The following is a 21,382-nucleotide window of genomic DNA, read 5'->3' on the forward strand; positions in this document are numbered from 1 at the left end:
CTGAAACTGTTCTTAACCTGAAGCACCACTTTAGCTAATGGGGCCTCCCGATGCCGCTGTGCCGCCAGAGCACGATTTCTGTTCTTATCCTGAAGCAAAGTTCTTAACTTGAAGCACTATTTCTGGGTTAGCAGAGTGTGTAACCTGAAGCGTATGTAACCTGAAGCATATGTAACCCGAGGTACCACTGTACTTGCACTTTGACGTGCTTCCGAACTGCTAGGATGGCAGGAGCAGGGACTGAGCAATGGGAGCTCACCCCGTCCCGGGGATTCGACCTTCTGATCAGCAAGTCCTAGGCTCTGTGGTTTAACCCGCAGCGCCACCCGCGTCCCATACTGAATGGTATACAGTGGTACCTCAGGTTACATACGCTTCAGGTTACAGACTCCTCTAACCCAGAAATAGTGCTTCAGGTTAAGAACTTTGCTTCAGGATGAGAACAGAAATTGGGCTCCGGCGGCACGGCAGCAGCAGGAGGCCCCATTAGCTAAAGTGGTGCTTCAGGTTAAGAACAGTTTCAGGTTAAGAACGGACCTCCGGAATGAATAAAGTACTTAACCTGAGGTACCACTGTAGTTTCTGTAAAATATGAAGGCACTTATGATATGTAAAATGAACCCTGGAAAGAGAAGAAGTCACTGATATCTTAAGGATGTAAAAATTAGTACTTTAAATTGTAAAACCGAAAACCTAATAAAAATTAGAGAGAGAGAGAGAGAAATGAAAACTTGTGGGCTCAAAGACAGACCTGATAAAAGAGACAGATAGAAAAGAGACTGTTCTTGCCTCCCTGCCCTGCTGTGTCCCATCAGGTGTCTATTTAAAAAAAGAAAAAAAGTGTTTAAACATCCGTGTTTTACCCTCTTGCCACAAAATCCATACTGACAGACTATTTTTACTGTCACCGCAACCCTTCAGAGGCTCAGTGGCTCCATCCACTGCTATTTACACCTCCTCTGGTGTTGTGCGCTCGTTGGAAAAGCCCAATCCAGTGATTGCCTGGCTCCTTCCTGGAGTCTGTGGGTTTTATTTTTATTATAGTTGCATAACCAGGCGCTGACAACGCCGGATGCCCCTTGCACCCTTGCTCCTGCCCGTCACACCCTGATCACGAGCTGCTTTACGCAGACGTTCTCCAAGAAGAATCGAGATTACAGGGAGACTTGACCTTGAGCTCTGGATCATGGCCGCAGGTGAGATGGGCGGGAAACAGCTGGGGAGAGAAGGGGCACCTGTGGAACCTGATGATCTGAAAAAGGGCAATCCGAGCCCGAAGGGTTTCTACGCATGTTAAGCTGACATTGCTTAAATATTAACAGCACGGCGATAACAAACATTTGGAAGACCGACATCTGGGTGACTACAGCCGCTGGCTAAAAAAATGTGCCTGCGGTTAAGAATGTAAGAATAGCCCTCCTGGATTAGCTCAATGGCCCATCTAGTCCAGCATCCTGTTTTGTTTTGTTTTGTTTTGTTTTTAAATAATTTTTATTAAGTTTCCCGTTTTAACAATCCAATCAAATCACATTGAATGTTCCAAATTACAGTGGTACCTCGGGTTAAGTACCGTATTTCTCGCTCTATAAGACGCACCAGACCACAAGACGCACCTAGTTTTTGGAGGAGGAAAACAAGAAAAAAAATATTCTGAATCTCAGAAGCCAGAACAGCAAGAGGGATCGCTGCGCAGCGATAGCAGCAATCCCTCTTGCTGTTCTGGCTTCTGGGATAGCTGCGCAGCCTGCATTCCCTCCACAAGACGCACACACATTTCCCCTTACATTTTAGGAGGGAAAAAGTGAGTCTTATAGAGCAAAAAATACGGTACTTAATTCGTTCTGCAGGTCCGTTCTTAACCTGAAACTGTTCTTAACCTGAAGCACCACTTTAGCTAATGGTGCCTCCCCCTGCTGCCGCGCCGCAAGAGCACGATTTCTGTTCTCATCCTGAAGCAAAGTTCTTAACCTGAAGCACTATTTCTGGGTTAGAGGAGTCTGTAACCTGAAGCGTATGTAACCTGAAGCGTACGTAACCGGAGGTACCACTGTATACAAATACATATCAAATAGTCCAAATGTTCTGCCTAAATTATAATTTTTTTGTTGGGACTTCCCATGCTTCAAGTTCGGGGGGGGGGGCTCTGATCATCTCATATCTCTGCTGCCTTGAATAGTCTTTCCAATGTTGTTGTTGTTTGGTCGTTTAGTCGTGTCCTCCTCTTTGTGACCCCATGGACCAGAGCATGCCAGGCACTCCTGTCTTCCACTGCCTCCCACAGTTTGGTCAAACTCATGCTGGTAGCTTCGAGAACACTGTCCAACCATCTCGTCCTCTGTCGTCCCCTTCTCCTTGCGCCCTCCATCTTTCCCAACATCAGGGTCTTTTCCAGGGAGTCTTCTCTTCTCATGAGGTGGCCAAAGTCTTGGAGCCTCAGCTTCAGGATCTGTCCTTCCAGTGAGCACTCAGGGCTGATTTCCTTCAGAATGGAGAGGTTTGATCTCCTTGCAGTCCATGGGACTCTCAAGAGTCTCCTCCAGCACCAGAATTCAAAAGCATCCATTCTTCGGCGATCAGCCTTCTTTATGGTCCAGCTCTTACTTCCATACATCACTACTGGGAAAACTATAGCTTCAACTATACAGACCTTTGTTGGCAAGGTGATGTCTCTGCTTTTTAAGATGCTGTCCAGGTTGTTGCTTTTCTCCCAAGAAGCAGACATCTCTTAATTTCGTGACTGCTGTCACCATCTGCAGTGATCATGGAGCCCAATAAAGTAAAATCTCTCCCTGCCTCCATTTCTTCCCCTTCTATTTGCCAGGAGGTGATAGTTCCTTTAAATCTTCCTGTTGTTAACCTTCCTTCTTTCATGGCCTCTGAGTTGTTTCCACAAGCGAATTGAAATAAGCAATGAAATCAAATCTAGGCGTTTGCTCATTAATTTTCCCAGACTGGTTGTATCAAACATTAGCCTTTCCAGGGGAGATTTACCAAATTGTAGTCCAGCATCCTGTTCTTATGGTGGATACCTGTTATGTACTGAAGTTCTCACCCTGGGCCAGCAGGGGGATACTGTAGATAGTTATGCAAATGAAGGATCGAAAGTGACATTCAGTGATTGGATAGTTTCTATGCAAATGAAGGATTGAAAGTGACGTTCAGTGATTGGCTAGTTACAGAAAATGGTTACTGTGGCATTCTAGTGGAGCTCTATATAAGCAGGCTGACTGAGCTCCTCAGTTCAGTTCTGTTCCAGCTTACAAATAAAGAGCTGCTTTGGAAGAATCGCTGTGTCGTCTGGTATGTTCGCCCACAACTTAACAATACCCAACCAGAAGCCCACAGGAAACCAAGGAACAGAACAGGAGCACAAGAGCATCTCTCCCCATCCTGTGGTTTCCAGCACCTGCGTATTCAGAAGCGTATTCAGAAGTTTGGCAACGGTAATGCAAGAGGGGTCCAAATCTATGCCAAAAAAGCCAACAGGCGCAGTCGCACCAAAGTCACATTTCGGTCAGCCATCTTGATTCTAGATGGTGGCCAAGCAGCAACAAAGATCTTCATCCCCATCTAAGAAACCCACATACCAAGTTTGGCAGGGACATCTCAAAAGGCGGCCCAACCTGGGCCATTAGATAATTTTTATTAACTTTTCTGTTTTACAATTTAAAATACTACATCTTTAAGACATCAGTGACTTCCCTCCTTCTCTTTCCATGGTTCGTTTTGCATATCGTAAATCCCTGCATATTTTACAAAAACTATATCATTCAGTATTCCATTATTGCATCCATCTATACTTATTTACACTGTTGAATTTATCTTAATGCTGCCACTGTTTTCAGCTATACACAATTATTTCCTGTACATTCAATAAACGTTTCCCAATCTTCTTTAAACATATGTTCTTCTTGTTCTCTCATTTTATATGTTTTTTTTCCAAATTTTTTTATTCATTTTATAACACAAATAAAAGCACAAACAGAAAAGACAAACAATACAAACAAATTCTTGTCATATCCTTATTTTTCTAAACATTGTTAAGTGGGCTTCCCCAAGTCCCACCTATCTGATTTTCATTTTACTTCATCTTTAGCAGTTTACATATATCATAATTTCTAACCATCTCCCCCCCCCCACTTACTTTAACCATAAAAAACTTCACATTTTATCACTTCTACTTCTACTTATATCTTCTACTTCTAACCCTACCACCTATATCCCCTTCCAGAGCTATTAAAAGATTTAAATATTAACATATTTTTTTTCAAATATTCCTTAAACTTCTTCCAATCTTCTTCCACCGTCTCTTCTCTCTGGTCTCGGAGTCTCCCGGTCAGTTTGGCAAGTTCCAGATAGTCCATCATCTTCATCTGCCATTCTTCGATAGTTGGTAAATCTTGTTTCTTCCAATTCTTCGCTAGCAATATTCTTGCAGCTGTTGTGGCATACAGAAAAAAGGTAACATCCTTTTGGGGGATTTCACCCCCCACTATGCCAAGTAAAAAGGCTTCTGGTTTTTTTAATAAATGTGTTTTTCAACACTTTTTTCAATTCATTATAAATCATTTCCTCAGTGTGTTAAGTTGTGGGCAAACATATCAGACGACACAGCGATTCTTCCAAAGCAGCTCTTTATTTGCAAGCTGGAACAGAACTGAACTGAGGAGCTCAGTCAGCCTGCTTATATAGAGCTCCACTAGAATGCAACAGTAACCATTTTCTGTAACTAGCCAATCACTGAACGTCACTTTCAATCCTTCATTTGCATACAATCTATCCAATCACTGAACGTCAGTTTTGATCCTTCATTTGCATTCTATCTACAGTATCCCCCTGCTGGCCCAGGGTGAGAACTTCAGTACATAACACAGTGCATGTAAGTCCCATATTGCCAGAGGTGAGTCTCATCCTGTTTTTCCACCAGAGGCAAAAAGGAAAAGTGATGCTTTCTGGCTATGCTGTGACCTCCCACCCTACTTCTGCAGCACTCCAAAATTGGCTAGAGGGAGGCGTTTTGGTGGAAGCAGTGGAGTGGGTGAGGCGCTGCCTCTTGCACTCCCGCCGCCCAAAGCAGCCGCTTCACCTGGCCCAACAGGTGGGCCGGCTCTGCTCAAGTGACGTGAGCTAGGTTTGCACAGCAGCCACGTATGACAAGGCTGTATACTGTCTCCCTGCTTATTTAACTTATATGCAGAATTCATCATGCGAAAGGTTGGGCTGGATGACTCCCTAGCCGGATTTAAGATTGCCGGAAGAAATATCAACAGCCTCAGATATGCAGATGACAAAAGCTTGATGGCAGAAAGTGAGGAGGAATTAAAGAACCTTTTAATGAGGGTGAAAGAGGAGAGTGCAAAATATGGTCTGAAGCTCAGCATGGAAAAAACCAAAGATCATGGCTACTGGTCCCATCACCTCCTGGCAAATAGAAGGGGGAGAAATGGAGGCAGTGAGAGATTTTACTTTCTTGGGCTCCATGATCACTGCAGATGGTGACAGCAGTCACGAAATTAAAAGACGCCTGCTTCTTGGGAGAAAAGCAGTGACAAACCTGGACAGCATCTTCAAAAGCAGAGACATCACCTTGCCAGCAAAGGTCTGTATAGTTAAAGCTATGGTTTTCCCAGTAGTGATGTATGGAAGCGAGAGAAGGGCCATAAAGAAGGCTGATCGCCGAAGAATGGGTGCTTTTGAATTCTGGTGCTGGAGGAGACTCTTGAGAGTCCCATGGACTGCAAGAAGATCAAACCTCTCCATTCTGAAGGAAATCAGCCCTGAGTGCTCACTGGAAGGACAGATCCTGAAGCTGAGGCTCCAAGACTTTGGCCAACTCATGAGAAAAGACCCTGATGTTGGGAAAGATGGAGGGCGCAAGGAGAAGGGGACGACAGAGGACGAGATGGTTGGACAGTGTTCTCAAAGCTACAAACATGAGTCTGACCAAACTGCGGAAGGCAGTGGAAGACAGGAGTGCCTGGCGTGCTCTGGTCCATGGGGTCACAAAGAGGCGGACACGACTAAACAACAACAACATGTCTCTCTCTTATACTGAGGGCACATTTGTGCATGCTCACCAGCTAGCCAATCTGTTAGCAAACCCAGTATTGCATTTTGCAGGGGACAAGTGCGAAATGTTCATTCTGTTCTTCCTATTTTTAGGCGGCTGAGAAGTTTTTGGCTGTCATGGGGACCGGGAGCCATGCACACGCCTTGGCAGATGGGTGAGGAGGTAAAAAACAAGAGGAAAGAACAGAATGCAGTGAGCACGATGCTTCCTATGGCATATACGCTCCAATTTCCCTCAGAATGCCTTGTTGGTAATTTAGGACTGTTGAATGGAGGCCAGAGCCGGCCCTATGATGAGGCAGAGGGAAGCAGCCGCCTCAGGCGGCAGATGCTGAGGTGCGGGGAGGGAACAGATTGACATGTGGCCTTCCCTGTGAAATAAAAAAAATAAGGTCTTATATGTATAATAAATGTTCATAAATGTACCAAGCAAACACGTACATAAATATATAAACCACATGTCTGAAGCAGGACAGGAAAACAGCCCGGAAACTATTTTGACTCCCCAACTGACCAAATGATTTCTCTGCAAGGTCAAGAAAAACGGAAAAGCCTCCCCTTTGTCTTTTCATTCACAAATCCTGTCTTAAGGGTATGTCTGTGTATGAATAGGGTGAGTCTGTGACTAAGTACCGTATATTTCGCTCCATAAGACGCACCTGACCATAAGATGCACCTAGTTTTTAGAGGAGGGAAACAAGAAAAAAAATATTCTGAACGAAACAGTGGATGTATGATTTTTGTGGTTCATGCTGTGGCAGCCTCCTGTATCGCTAGAGTCCCTTATCTCCCCTCCCGATCGCTTGCTGATCAGCTGCTAAGTGGCTTTGTTTCAACACCCCATTCCCTCTTTCAAAAAAAAAAAAGCACAATCTGCTTTTCACCCCTGGGCAATTGGGCTCCAGCATTCGCTTCATAAGACGTACAGACATTTCCCCTTACTTTCTAGGAGGAAAAAAGTGTGTCTTATGGAGTGAAAAATACGGTATTTATCATTACAAAAGACTGGCCAGGCTCCCCAGGGTATCCAATCAAGTGACCATTAACAGGTAACCTGCCAGACAGGAGGTAAACAACAGATTATTGGTAAACAGCACTCAGATTTCTGTTGTAGACCACCCCTTTCTGTGATGTATGTATGATGTTTCTGGGGGTGGTCTTGGACTCCAGGGCGGGCAATTTAAAATGTCTATATAAGGGCGGGCACACCTGGGTTCTGGGTCCTCCTCCTCCTCCTGCGTGTGAAGGGGTCACCCTGTTGCAACAGTTCAATAAAGATCAGGCTTACTAGTTGCTTTGCTTCTCAATATTCTCTGGTTGGCCTCTGTTATTTTCTCCGACCGATGGAGAACCTACAAAGGACTCTATAAGGGCTCTTGTGTCACCATAAGGGAATAAGGGCAGATTTTCGTTTATTACACCTGTGCCCCCTATTGCTAGCCTGCTGCCCCCAAGTAAAGTGGAAGATAACTGCATACTCCTCCCAAAGTTTTGCAGTGCTTTGCAGCAAAAGCCCCACATTTTGCAGTGCCCCACAAAAGGAGTCATTGATGCATCAAATGGGGTTCATAGCTAACACCCCAAAACCCAACGTTGCCCGATTCACTCGAAACTGGCGCCAAAGGTTGGCAAAAGTTTTGCAGCTTTTTGCAGCAAAAGCCCCACATTTTGCAGCACCCCACAAAAGGAGTAATTCATGTATGAAACTGGGGTTCGTAGCTAACACCCCAAAACCCAACATCGCCTGATTCACTCGAAACCGGCGCCAAAGGTTGGCAAAAGTTTTGCAGCTTTTTGCAGCAAAAGCCGCACATTTTGCAGCGCCCCACAAAAGGAGTCATTGATGCATCAAACTGGGGTTCATAGCTAACACCCCAAAACCCAACGTTGCCCGATTCACTCGAAACTGGCGCCAAAGGTTGGCAAAAGTTTTGCAGCTTTTTGCAGCAAAAGCCGCACATTTTGCAGCACCCCACAAAAGGAGTAATTCATGTATGAAACTGGGGTTCGTAGCTAACACCCCAAAACCCAACATCGCCTGATTCACTCGAAACCGGCGCCAAAGGTTGGCAAAAGTTTTGCAGCTTTTTGCAGCAAAAGCCCCACATTTTGCAGTGCCCCACAAAAGGAGTCATTGATGCATCAAACTGGGGTTCGTAGCTAACACCCCAAAACCCAGTGTCGCCTGATTCACTCGAAATCGGCGCCAAACTTTGACAAAAGTTTTGCAGCTTTTTGCAGCAAAAGCCGCACATTTTGCAGCACCCCACAAAAGGAGTAATTCATGTATGAAACTGGGGTTCATAGCTAACACCCCAAAACCCAACGTTGCCCGATTCACTTGAAACTGGCGCCAAAGGTTGGCAAAAGTTTTGCAGCTTTTTGCAGCAAAAGCCGCACATTTTGCAGCACCCCACAAAAGGAGTAATTCATGTATGAAACTGGGGTTCATAGCTAACACCCCAAAACCCAACATTGCCCGATTCACTCGAAACTGGCGCCAAAGGTTGGCAAAAGTTTTGCAGCTTTTTGCAGGAAAAGCTCCACATTTTGCAACGCCCCGCAAATGGAACTATAAACCCTCAAACCCAGGGGTATCATAGGGTCACCCCAGAATCCCAACATCACCCAATTTGCTCCAAACTTTGGCAAAAGATTTCCAGCTTTTGGCAGCGAAAATCCCACGTTTTGCTGTGCTCCACAAACAGAGCAATAGACCATTTACATTTGCACATAACTTCCCCTGGGAGAAAACCTTGGGAAATAAGGTTTGCTCAGGGTGCTGGGAATTGTAGATAAAATACATTTCCCAGGAGACTTTGGGGGAGGAGGGATGCCATGAGCTTAAAATATATTTATAACCTTAGTTATAATCGAAGCAAGCCTATTGAAATTTGCCTCCATACTTTTAAAAAACATGGCCTGCCCCAAGGAATCCTGGGAACTGTAGTCTGTCTAAGCTGCTGGGAGCTGTCATTCTGTGTGGGGCAAACTACAGTTCCCACAATCCTTTGGGGGAAGACGCAGCCTCTTAAAGTTACCTCAGTGAAACTCATTGATGAGGGGGAAATGCACTCTGCACAGCCTCAGAGGTGCTCTTATTTATTCATAGTAGGGCCTTTGATAAGTGTTTTGGGTGCTTGGACTTTGGCTGCTTCCCTGCCATTACCGAGGTGAGATAATTCTCTTTCTGTCAATCTCCCCTACGGCCAAAAATTTTCCCGCCCATTTTTCTTTCCCGCCCATCCACCACTCCACTCCCCACGCGCATGCGCCGCTCTTTCCCGTCTCGAAACCAATCTTTCTCCGGTCGGCTCTCGCGAGATTTCCTTTACGCCGCCTTCCCCCGGGACCCTGCCGTACGTCCCATGTACCACTCCGCGGCGCGCACGGGCGCGTTCTAGGACTTCGGGTATAACTGTCTAACCAATCAAAGCAGGCTGTGGGCGGGGGAAAGAAAAAGGAAAAGGGTAGGCGTTGCGACCTCAAACGCAGCAGCCAATCCCGTTTGCCGGCACCATCCTGCGCGTGCGCCGCAGAACCGAACCGACCAATGGGGCCCGGGGGTGCTGGGCGCGCGCCCCAGCGCCGCCCAATCGGAGGAGAAGGCTCGCGGAGCTCGCCCAATGGGGCGTGGGCGTGTGGTGTTGGTGGGGCGGCCGTCCACCTCCTCCTCTCCCTTTGGCCACGCCCCTCCTCCTCCTCCTCCCCCTCCCACCCCAGCTCCGCGTTCCCCTGAAGGGCCGGGCTTCGGAGCGCAGGTAGGCCTCACGCGCAGCCTCGGCCTCGCGTAGCTCGCCGAGCCCGGGGGATGACGACGGCGACGCCGCGACTGAGGCGAGGCCCTCGCTGAGGAAGAAGGCCGCCGCCGCCGCCGCCATGCCGGCCAAGAGGAAGCTGGTGCCGCCGGCCCTCAACATCACCCCCACCATCGCCGAAGGGCCCAGCCCCACAGGCGGGGAGGGCGACGGCTCCGAGTGAGTGCGGGGCGGGGGCGGGGAGGGAAGCGGGAGGGGTCTCCGAGGGGCGGAGGCCTTTGGAAGTGGGGCTGGGGGGCGGAAGGGGGCGAGGGGAGGTCTAGGAAAGGGAAGGCAGGGTGTGGGGGGGAGGGGTGTTAGGCTGAATTGTTATTATTATTATTATTATTATTAAGGCAGGGGGAGGAGGTGTTATGCTGAATTATTATTATTATTATTATTAAGCCGGGGAGGAGGTGTTATACTGAATTATTATTATTATTAAGGCATGGGGAGGGATGTTAGACTGAATAATTATTATTATTATAATTAAGGCAGGGGGAGGAGGTGTTATACTGAATTATTATTATTGAGGGAGGGGGAGGGGGTGTTATACTGAATTATTATTATTATTATTATAATTAAGGCAGGGGGAGGAGGTGTTATACTGAATTATTATTATTGAGGGAGGGGAGGGGTGTTATACTGAATTATTATTATTATTATTAAGCCGGGGGAAGGGGTGTTATACTGAATTATTATTATTGTTATTATTGTTGTTATTATTAAGCCGGGGGAGGAGGTGTTATACTGAATTATTATTATTGAGGTAGGGGGAGGGGTGTTATACTGAATTATTATTATTATTATTATTAAGCCGGGGGAAGGGGTGTTATACTGAATTATTATTATTATTATTATTATTAAGCCGGGGGAGGAGGTGTTATACTGAATTATTATTATTGAGGTAGGGGGAGGGGTGTTATACTGAATTATTATTATTATTATTAAGGCAGGGGGAGGAGGTGTTATACTGAATTATTATTATTGAGGGAGGGGGTGTTATACTGAATTATTATTGAGGTAGGGGGAGGGGTGTTATACTGAATTATTATTATTATTATTAAGCCGGGGGAAGGGGTGTTATACTGAATTATTATTATTATTATTATTATTATTATTATTAAGCCGGGGGAGGAGGTGTTATACTGAATTATTATTATTATTATTATTATTAAGGCATTGGGAGGGGTGTTATACTGAATTATTATTATTAAGGCACGGTGTGTGGGGGGAGGGGGTGTAAGACTGAGTTATTATTAAGGCAGGGGGAGGGGGTGTTATACTGAATTTTTGTTATTATTAAGGCAGGGGGGTGTTAGGCTGAATAATTATTATTAAGGACGGTGTGTGTGGGGAGGGGGTGTTAGACTGAATTATTATTATTAAAGCAGGGGGAGGGGTGTTATACTGATTTATTATTAAGGCAGGGGGAGGGGTGTTAGACTGAATTATTATTAAGGCGGGGGAGGGGTGTTATACTGAATTATTATTATGGCAAGGTGTGGGGGGAGAGGGTGTTAGACTGATTTATTATTATTAAGGCTGGGGGAGGGGAGATTAGACTGACTTATTATTATTAGTAATAATAATAGCTTGTGGGATGCTCTTCCCAGAGAGGCTCCTTGCATATATTTAGGTGCCAGCCAAAAACATTCCTCTTCATTCCTGCATTGCAGGGGGTTGGGCTGGGTGACCCTTCCAACTCTACAATTCTTGGATTCTCCCACAACCTTTGGCTCATCAAATCATCTGTTTAAAGTGGTTGGGGGTTTTTTGGGGGGGGGGGTGTAATTGTTTTTGTGATTTGCTAGGGTATGTGTTATATGTATATATTGCAAAGCGCCCCGTGGTCTAGGATGAAGGCATAGAAATAATGTATAGTGTGGGGGATTCCCTGGTCCTGAATGGGGTAACTGTGCCCCTGAAGGACCAGGTGCATAGCCTGGGAGTCATTTTGGACTCACAGTTGTCCATGGAGGCACAGGTTAATTCTGTGTCCAGGGCAGCTGTCTACCAGCTCCATCTGGTACGCAGGCTGAGACCCTACCTGCCCGCGGACTGTCTCGCCATAGTGGTGCATGCTCTGGTTATCTCCCGCTTGGATTACTGCAATGCGCTCTACTTGGGGCTACCTTTGAAGGTGACCCGGAAACTTCAATTAATCCAGAATGCGGCAGCTAGACTGGTGACTGGGAGTGGCCGCCGGGACCACATAACACCGGTTCTGAGAGATCTGCATTGGCTCCCAGTACGTTTCCGAGCACAATTCAAAGTGTTGGTGCTGACCTTTAAAGCCCTAAACGGCCTCAGTCCTGTATACCTGAAGGAGCGTCTCCACCCCCATTGTTCAGCCCGGACACTGAGATCCAGCGCCAAGGGCCTTCTGGCTGTTCCCTCATTGCGAGAAGTAAGATTACAGGGAACCAGGCAGAGGGCCTTCTCGGTAGTGGCGCCTGCACTGTGGAACGCCCTCCCAGCAGATGTCAAGGCAATAAACACCTATTTTACTTTTAAAAGACAACTGAAGGCAGCCCTCTTTAGGGAAGTTTTTAATGTCTAATGCTGTATTGTTTATAATATTCATGTGGAAGCAGCCCAGAGTGGGCGGGGTATAAATAAATTATTATTATTATTATTATTGCCCATCCTTCCCCCGTACGGTCTCAGGGCAGGTTGCAGCAACTGAAAAGCATAATGCTTCCACAAAAACACAAAACGTTACACAAGGTGTTGTGTGTGGGTGTTTTTTTTAAGTGGCTTGCGATCGTGGGAAGAAATACATATAAATACATATAAAATACATATAAAAGTAGGGTGTGGGGATGCAGAGGTGGGGAAGAGGAGGTCTCGGAAAGGGAATAAAGGGTGTGGGTTGTTAGACTGAGGGAGGAAGGGTGGGCGCTTGTGGGAATAATAATAATTATTATTATTATTATCCGCCCTTCCCTTTAAGGTCCTGGGGCTGGTTACAGCAACTAAAAGACAGCACTAAGATGAAAAGCACAGTGTTGCACAATGTTTTAAAACAACATAGCAATCTCAGAAAGAAGGCATGTCTTTATAAATACGTACCTCAGGTGCCAAAAGCTGGGTCAGAAGAGGTGAGGCTTCAGCATTTACCGAAAACTATATTGTTATGATTACTTGCTGAATTTGTTGGCTGCTTAGGGCAACCCAATGTGACTTGCAACCAAACAGACAACCACCACTGCTGTCCCCTGCCACATAGATTGATTAATTAATAAATAATTGAATTGAATTGAATTGAATTTCTGTATCTGAGAATCATGTTAAAACTGAGAGGGGAAAGTACAACAACAACAACAACAACAACAACAACAACAACAACAGTTATTATCCCCACCCTTTTCTCTGACAGGGAACTCAAGGCATCTTACAGATAAAAATAAGAACAACTAAAGTGAAGTTGCCACACGCCCCTCAAGAGTTGCACAACTTGGGAGGGGTTTCCACAGAAAATGCCATCTCCTGCCTGTTGCCACCACCTTGAGCTTCTGAGGGCAGAGGAGTAATCAAGGGGGCACCCTCTGCCAGTCTTAGGGCCCAATAGGTCTGTAGGGAAGGAGGCGATCATTCAAGTATTTGAGGAGTTTAGGGCTTTAAACACTAATGGCCTGGTGTGTTTGTGTTTATGTTTTTAAATGTGTTGTTGTAAATTGCTTGTAGGCCTTTGGGTCCAAAACTCTAGGTATTTATTTTATTTTATATTTACTGGTTGTTTTTTTACTGAGGTAACTCAAAGCGACTGACATTATGTAAGCAAACAAACACGCACAACACAAAAACATCCCTATTGTTAAAAGGCAAGGTTGAAACATCCCGCTCACTCAAGGAGGCCAAACGCCTGGCAAAAAAGAAATGTTTTTTCACCTTGCACCTAAAGCTATGTCATGATGGCACCAGGCAAGCATCCCTGGGGAGAGCGTTCCACAAGTGGGGAGCCACCAATGAAAAGTCCCCATTCGGTTGTGCTCCAGACTTCCTAAGATAACAATCACAAGGTCCAGGTCAGTTCATATGGGAAGAGCTATTGGAGCCTTGAGCCACATAAGTAGTATTAGTGTTATCAGTGGGTTGCATGCAGCTAAGTCCTGCTCAGGGTAGACCTGTTGAAATGAATAAACCTAAGGTAGCCATGCCTATTATTTTCAATGGGTCTACTCTGAGTAGGGCTGTCACTGGATACAACTCAATAAAAGTACTTTATTAAGGTAGGCAGCTGGAAAGGAGAAGTATGTCTCTTAAGAGCATGTGGCTTTAAAGGGGGATTCCATTTATGGAAGGGAGAAGGATGAAGGAGGCTTTGACTGAAAGGTTGCAATTTCATTTACTGCAAAGTGACTGCTTAATCTTTAACTCTTCTTAGTGGTGCACATAAAATTACAAAAAAAAAAATGAATCATACAAAGCATTTTTTTATTTTTTTTACTGTTAAGGGTGTTATTATTACTGAGCTAGATGTTGAATAATGGAGCAAGAAGAGCAGCTGGGAGGTGGGGGCAATAACACATGTGAAGGGGGTCCATGTGGGCAGGTGGTCTGGAAAGGGACATCAACGATTGGAGGGGCTTGAGATGGGATTGTTGTTATTAGTGGTGTTGGGATGGCTGTGGAATGTAAGAGGAGATGATTAATGAGCAGCTGTAACTAGAAGAGACAGAGGGGAAAATATATGTGGGGGTTGGAGGGAAACTTTTTGTTAGTAGCAAATACAGTCATACCTCGGGTTACAGATGCTTCAGGTTGTGTGTTTTCGGGTTGCGCACCGCGCCTAACCTGGAAGTACCAAAATGGGTTACTTCCGGGTTTTGGCGCAGAAGCGCTAAATCGTTCTTTGCGCATGCGCAGAAGCGCCGAATTGCGAGCTGCGCAGACGCAGCGCTGCGGGTTGCGAACCCGCCTCCCGCATGGATCACGTTCGCAACCCCCAAGCATCCACTGTAGGTTGAGGTGGGTCTTAAAGTGTTAAAGTACATGAGGGTGGGGGAAAGCAGCTGAGGCAATGAACCAGGGAGGGGCATCTGGGAGAGAGACATTTGTGCTATATTCAGTTGGACTTATTCCCAAGTAAGTGTGTATAGGATCGCAGCCTTAAAGAGGAATCCATATATGGAAGAGACCAGGGTTTGGGTTGAATGATGATTGGCGTTTAAAGGGCACCTATTCTTAGTGCCACTGGTGTTGAAATGGCATGTGTTCCTGAATAGTTTGGGGGTGGGTTGCATGTTAACAGAACTGAGGCAGAAGGGAAGGCAGTGAATGGAAGGAGGGGAGCTGGAAGAGGTTTTCTTTATGAGAGTTTATTGTTCCAGGCAAGCATCCTCTCTGATCCGGGTCTCCCAGGTCACAATGGGTCAGGGCATCTGGCTGTTAAACCAGAAGGTTGGTGGTTTGTGCCCACCCAGGGACAGGATTCTTTTCATTGCATTGGACTGGAAGGCCCTTGGGGGTCCCGTCCAACGCTACAGTTCTCTGATTAAACGTTTGAAGGAGCAAATTCACACGAGGAAGAAAGTGTGGGGAAGAGAATGGAGTGGTTGTGTTGGCTAAGAGAGGGCAGGAGCTGCATTGCCAAGTAGGACGGTTCGGTCCCCAGCATCCCCAAGTGAGGCTGGGAATGTCCCCTGTCTGAAATTCTGGAGAGCCTCTGTCAGTGGCTGCAGGCAAAAACTGAGCAATGGTATGACCTAGTTGTAAGGTAGTTTCTTAGGAAAGGTTGTGGCTAAAAGGGTATCATGCAGTTCATTTGTAGAGGTGTAGAGAGATGTGTGAGAGGCCCGGTATAGCCCTCTGGGAAGGGTGGCTCAGATTAAAGAGGGAGTGGTGTTAAAAGCGGGCTGGATAGATGGGTACCTTGCAGGTGTGGGGTTAGAAGGTAACACACTGGGGAGTGCTGAGAATTAAGGTAATGTAACGCTTAAACCAGCAAGTCTTTTATGTAAGTTGCAAGAGGACATGAAAAATGTACAGGAACAGATAACCTAAGAGCAAATGACTAAGATCCACTGGGAGACTGGCTTGAAATGTACTGTCTACTTTCTCATTTCTCCATTCTTCCTTTGGCAGAGGGGGAGAGGGAGTTTATTTTAATTTTAAGATGGATTTACTGCCTTTCTACTCTCTTAAAAGTCCACCAAGACATTTTGCATTAATGCTGTATCTATTTTACAGTTTTAACAGCCAGCAGTAGTGAAGCCAAAAGAATAGCATTGATGAGAGCAACCAGATAAGGCACACACAGTTGCACCCTGCTCTGCCTTTTGGAACAGAAAGGCTTTCTTAACAGTGTAATTTCACACATTCTTTCTTAGAGGTGTGTCTCACACAGTGTTAGAAACTAGCCAAGCGCCAGGTGTGTTTTGTGACTGGCATGAGTCCAATTGCGACCACATGGAGGTCTCTGGATGCCAGGTTGGTAGCTGGGGAAAGCAACATGTGCCTTAGAGAAGGCTCTGAAATATTTTCCTTGAGGCTTGTTGTATTTTGGATGGTTTTATTTGATGTATTACTGTGTCATCAACCACTTTAAGATTTGTTCTGTAAACTATAAAGCAGTATAGAAATGAAATTAACAACAACAACAAATAACTTGATTGTAAAAGGAAAAAAAGCGACTAGACATTCCATTATGGCGACCGTAACCTAGGTTTAAGGTGCCATTTGGTGATTAGAGTTTATATTGAGTTTCTGACACTGGTCCCTCTGTATTTAGTGGGGTTTGCTCTGAGGACATGGTTCAGTGGTAGAGCACATGCTTTGCATGTTGAGTATCCTGGGTACTACACCTGATCTTTCCGGGTAGGAATAGGAAATATTACCATGGAGAGCTGCTGCCAGTTGATGTAGAATACCTTGTAGAGCCTTATTTTATTTGTTTATTATTTCTTAAATTTCTATGCCGCCCTTCATCCAAGGAGCAAAGGGCAGTTAAAAGGCCATAGGTGGTTTAATTTATCAAAGGCCTGGGAGAAAAGGACTCTTTGCCTAGTGCCTAAAGATACGTAATGAAGGTACCGGGTGAGCTTCCCTAGGAAGAGCATTCCACAAATGGGGAGCCACCGCAGCCCCCTTTTGTGGAGGGGGCATGTGACAAAGATGGTGATCACAGGGTCTGCTCCCATCATACCTGACCATTGGCCATGCTGACTAAGGTTGATGGAAGTTGGAGTCCAGCAAGATCTGGAGGGCCACAGGTTCCCAGCCCTGGGGTTGTATTAGCTAGATCAGGCATAGGCAACCTTGGCCCTCCAGATGTTTTGGGGCTACAATTCCCATCATCCCTGACCACTGGTCCAGTTAGCTAGGGATCACGGGAGTTGCAGTCCCAAAAAACGTCTAGAGGGCCGAGGTTGCCTATGCGTGAGCTAGATGGACCTGTGGCCTGGCTCAGTGTAAGAAAGCTTCGTACGTTCTTAGGATTTCAGTTTCTTTTTCTTCCTTTTTTTTAGAAGCCTACTGGAGTAAGTTGGCAGAATGAGCGACCTTAGGTAGGAGGGCACAGCAATAGAAAAGGCCTTGCTTTTCATCTGCTATAACTTGTCGTTGGAAAACAGTTCAGGACTTCTCTGTAGACCAATGGTGTCAAACCTTATGGAACATTGCATTGTAAACATTACTCGTCCGTTTAAACTGCTTAGGGGTCAAGACTTGCTGGGCTCCGTTTATATCATCTGGTACATCTTTATTGAACATCTATCAAAAAACATCCTTACAGTACATCGAGAGTATGTTGGTAGATATGGATGATGTTAACTTCTGGCTTTGGACCTTTGGACTTTCTGTTGGTAATAATGTCTTTTGTGCGTGTCAGAGCTGCTTCCAGATCCTAGCTCACAGAGGATCACGCTAGCCAGCGATCATTAAATAAAAGTCTTTATTGAGTTACAGTTTCCATTCTCAAGCTGCTGCGTGCAACTCTACGTCTCATGGTTAGATCGGCGAAGCTCCATCTGAGTCTCCGCCCCTTGTACACCAACTTAATATCCTAGCCTTGCTCCACCTTTTCCGCCTGACTGTTCTTCTCTGGGTCCCTCTGCCCCCCGGGGTCTCTTCCTTCCGGGATTCCTCTGACGCTGACGCTGACCCCCCTGACTCTTCTCCCTCCTTTCGGCGGGCTTTAGGACCTGGCTCCCTTTCCGGGCTGCCTACTGCGCCACCTTCCTGTGCATTTGAACTTGGCACGCGCGCCCAACCTTCCACCTTCCGTCTGACCGTTTCTTCGCTCCCCGATGGAGGTGTGGCCACTCCTGACTCGTGCCCTCCCCCCTGTTGTGAGCTGCCAGCGCTTGATCCCTGGCGCCCTTCCTCTTCCCTGCTCTCTGGCGGTGACGCTGGTCCTGATTTCCAACTGCTCCCCTCTGAGTCCCCTCTGGCTCTATCTTCCTGGGGTGTCCCCCTAGGCTCCCCCCTTGCCCTGGCCACTGGTGCTCCTTTCTGTGAATCTTCTGATTCACTGGAAAGACTCGGAGATCTCGGGTCGTCGTCATCACTCATCTTTTCTTCTGCCTCCTCTCCCTCGCTCTCTGTTTCCTCCCTTGCCCTTGCCTCTGCTCCTGAACCCCTGACAGTGCGTATCTTAAAAGGTCTTGGGCAGTGAAAAAGATCTCATTTGTACTATGTTTTTACCTGGTTAAACTTTTGCATTTTTTTGTTTTATTGTGATATGGCAGGCATTTAATCACAATGAAAATGAAGGAAAAGCCCTGCTTTTCATAACTTACAGCTACCCTGATAACTTACGGCTAACCTGATAATTGATAACCAAAGGGCTGGATTTGGCCCACAAACTTTGGACTGCCTGGTCTATATAATTCCTACTGTGGGGCGTATGGGGTGTTAGGGGAGGGGGTAGTACCTCTGGGTAGTGCTCCTTCTGGGGTCTTTTATCCACCTTTGATCCTCACTCTGTACTCAGCTGTTACCTGCAGCTTCTCGAAGCTGTCAGCAGGCAACAGCGGCCACAGTCCCGAGAAATGGCTTCATTGTTGTTTAGTCATGTCCGACTCTTCATGACCCCATGGACCAGAGCACGCCAGGCACTCCTGTCTTCCACTGCCTCCCGCAGTTGGGTCAAACTCATGCTGGTAGCTTCGAGAACACTGTCCAACCATCTTGTCTTCTGTCGTCCCCTTCTCCTTGTGCCCTCAACTTCTCCCAGCATCAGGGTCTTTTCCAGGGAGTCTTCTCTTCTCATGAGGTGGCCAAAGTATTGGAACCTCAGCCTCAGGATCTGTCCTTCCAGTGAGCACTCAGGGCTGATTTCCTTCAGAATGGATATGATCTTCTTGCAGTCCATGGGACTCTCAAGAGTCTCCTCCAGCACCAGAATTCAAAAGCACCCATTCTTCGGCGATCAGCCTTCTTTATGGCCCTTCTCTCGCTTCCATACATCACTACTGGGAAAACCACAGCTTTAACTATACAGACCTTTGTTGGCAAGGTGATGTCTCTGCTTTTGAAGATGCTGTCTAGGTTTGTCATTGCTTTTCTCCCAAGAAGCAGGTGTCTTAATTTCGTGACAGCTGTCACCATCTGCAGTGATCATGGAGCCCAAGAAAGTAAAATCTCTCACTGCCTCCATTTCTCCCCCTTCTATTTGCCAGGAGGTGATGGGACCAGTAGCCATGAACTTAGTTTTTTTGATGTTGATCTTCAGACCATATTTTGCGCTCTCCTCTTTTACCCTCATTAAGAGGTTTTTTAATTCCTCCTCACTTTTTGCCATCCAAGTTGTGTCATCTGCATATCTGAGGTTGTTGATATTTCTTCCGGCAATCTTAATTCCAGTTTGGGATTCATCCAGTCCAGCCTTTTGCATGATGAAATGGGAATGGGGTAGAGGAAGTCAAAAAGTGAGTTGAAGCTAAGGGCCATAGCACAGAGGTAGAGTATCTCTGACTTGCATGCAGAAGGTCCTGGGTTCAGGTCGGGCTGAAATCCTATGCTGCTGCTACCCGTCAGAACAAAACTGAACCAGCTAGACCAATAGTCTGACTCAGTACAAGGTAGCTTTATAGGTTCCTACGAGAGGATTATGTGGGAAATGCTTGTCTAGAGAGTTGTCATGAGTGTGACGAAGGGTTAGCTTTGGCAGAGGGGCTGGGTACATTGAAGAGGGTTGCCTTGGAGCGAGAATCGTTTCCAGGGATCCAAATGTAGGCTTTGCATTCCGACTTCAGAGAATCAGATTTTCTGGGGGAGGCAGTTGGTGTAGAAAGTGAGATCTGATCAGGAAGCCCAGACAATGGAGTTGAGGGCTGCTTCTTAGGAAGAATAAATTCGACCTGTGCAGAAGAGCTGCTGCTGCTGCTGTGGGAATTTCAGAATGCACCCTTAATGCACAAAACACGCAAGGAGGGTGTACTGGAGAGTAAGGCTCAACTGGCAGCAGTTGGGCAAGAAAAGGGGGGTAAAAGGCGCTCTCTCCAAAACAGCTTTCCTTCACCACAATGCGTAACGTAGGATCACCTTTACACCTTCATGCCATTGTTAGAAAGTGGTTTGCAACTCAGCACACTTAGCTGGAGAGAGATCGCTGAGTTTCCTTACATGTTGTCTTGCTAGATAAGCCCCTTCAGGAATACTACCAAATAAGTTGATAGTGCTTCAGTTTCCTAGGAGTCAGCACTGAATAGTTAGAAGCCAATCTCACATAGTGAAAATCCCTAGACTCTGGCAGCACAGTTTTCAGGGTCATGACAACATAGAGTGATTTGCTATGGTAGTTTATGTGCAAGGCCCAGGGGATTAATCTATGGCCAGCAAATAGTCTCACTTCTCAGGCTTTGGTAGAAGCAGCGGGACAGACTGGGAATCCTGGGAGACTCAACAGTTTCCTCCCGTCTTTCCTTGAAGAGCACATCTTGTTGACCTCCAGAAGAAACTGGAAGAACTGGAACTGGATGAACAGCAGAAGAAACGGTTGGAGGCTTTTCTCACCCAGAAGGCCAAAGTTGGAGAGCTGAAAGATGATGATTTCGAGAGGATTTCTGAGCTGGGAGCCGGTAATGGTGGAGTGGTCACCAAAGTACAACACAAACCCTCAGGGCTAATCATGGCACGGAAGGTGAGGAGGAGGAGGGTGATGTCTCATCCTGTGTGACCAAATGTTTGGGGGCATCTGCAGAGGTGGCAAGAAACAGTTGAGCCATAACCAGTAAATCTATGATGAGAATTCTGTGGGGGCGAGCCAAATCTAGCAGGCACGTAGCCTGAGCTGTCACTAGCCACCTCATTTAATGCACCTTGGTTTAAGAACAGCTTCGTTTATAAACAACTTGGATTAAGAACGCTGCAGACCCGGAAGTAGGTGTTTTGGTTTGTGAACTTTGCCTTGGAAGCAGAACACGTTGAGTGTGTTCCATTTGTATACTGGGTCTCCAGCTGCTATGGGAAAGCACGCCTTGGTTTAAGAACACTTTGGTTTAAGAATGGACTTCTGGAACGGATTAAGTTTGTAAACCAAGGTACCACTGTATTAAAGCTTCTGGGCT

At 46.2% G+C, this 21,382-nt stretch overlaps 2 protein-coding genes across 2 annotated transcripts in view; both read left to right on the forward strand.

Annotated features, from left to right (window-relative positions):
- The window catches only part of TNFAIP8L1 (TNF alpha induced protein 8 like 1), a 166,871-nt gene that overhangs the window by 136,623 nt on the left and 8,866 nt on the right, over positions 1-21,382 (forward strand). The window lies entirely within an intron of this gene.
- The window catches only part of MAP2K2 (mitogen-activated protein kinase kinase 2), a 37,481-nt gene continuing 25,884 nt past the window's right edge, over positions 9,786-21,382 (forward strand). The window contains exons 1-2 of the mRNA XM_080989092.1: positions 9,786-10,046; positions 20,745-20,955. Coding sequence (XP_080845218.1) covers positions 9,949-10,046; positions 20,745-20,955 — 309 coding nt within the window. The 5' untranslated portion in view covers positions 9,786-9,948. The remainder of the gene's footprint in view (positions 10,047-20,744; positions 20,956-21,382) is intronic.

The sequence above is a fragment of the Podarcis pityusensis genome, assembly GCF_964106645.2.
Source record: "Podarcis pityusensis genome assembly, chromosome: 18".
In the NCBI taxonomy this organism is placed as follows: Eukaryota; Metazoa; Chordata; class Lepidosauria; order Squamata; family Lacertidae; genus Podarcis; species Podarcis pityusensis.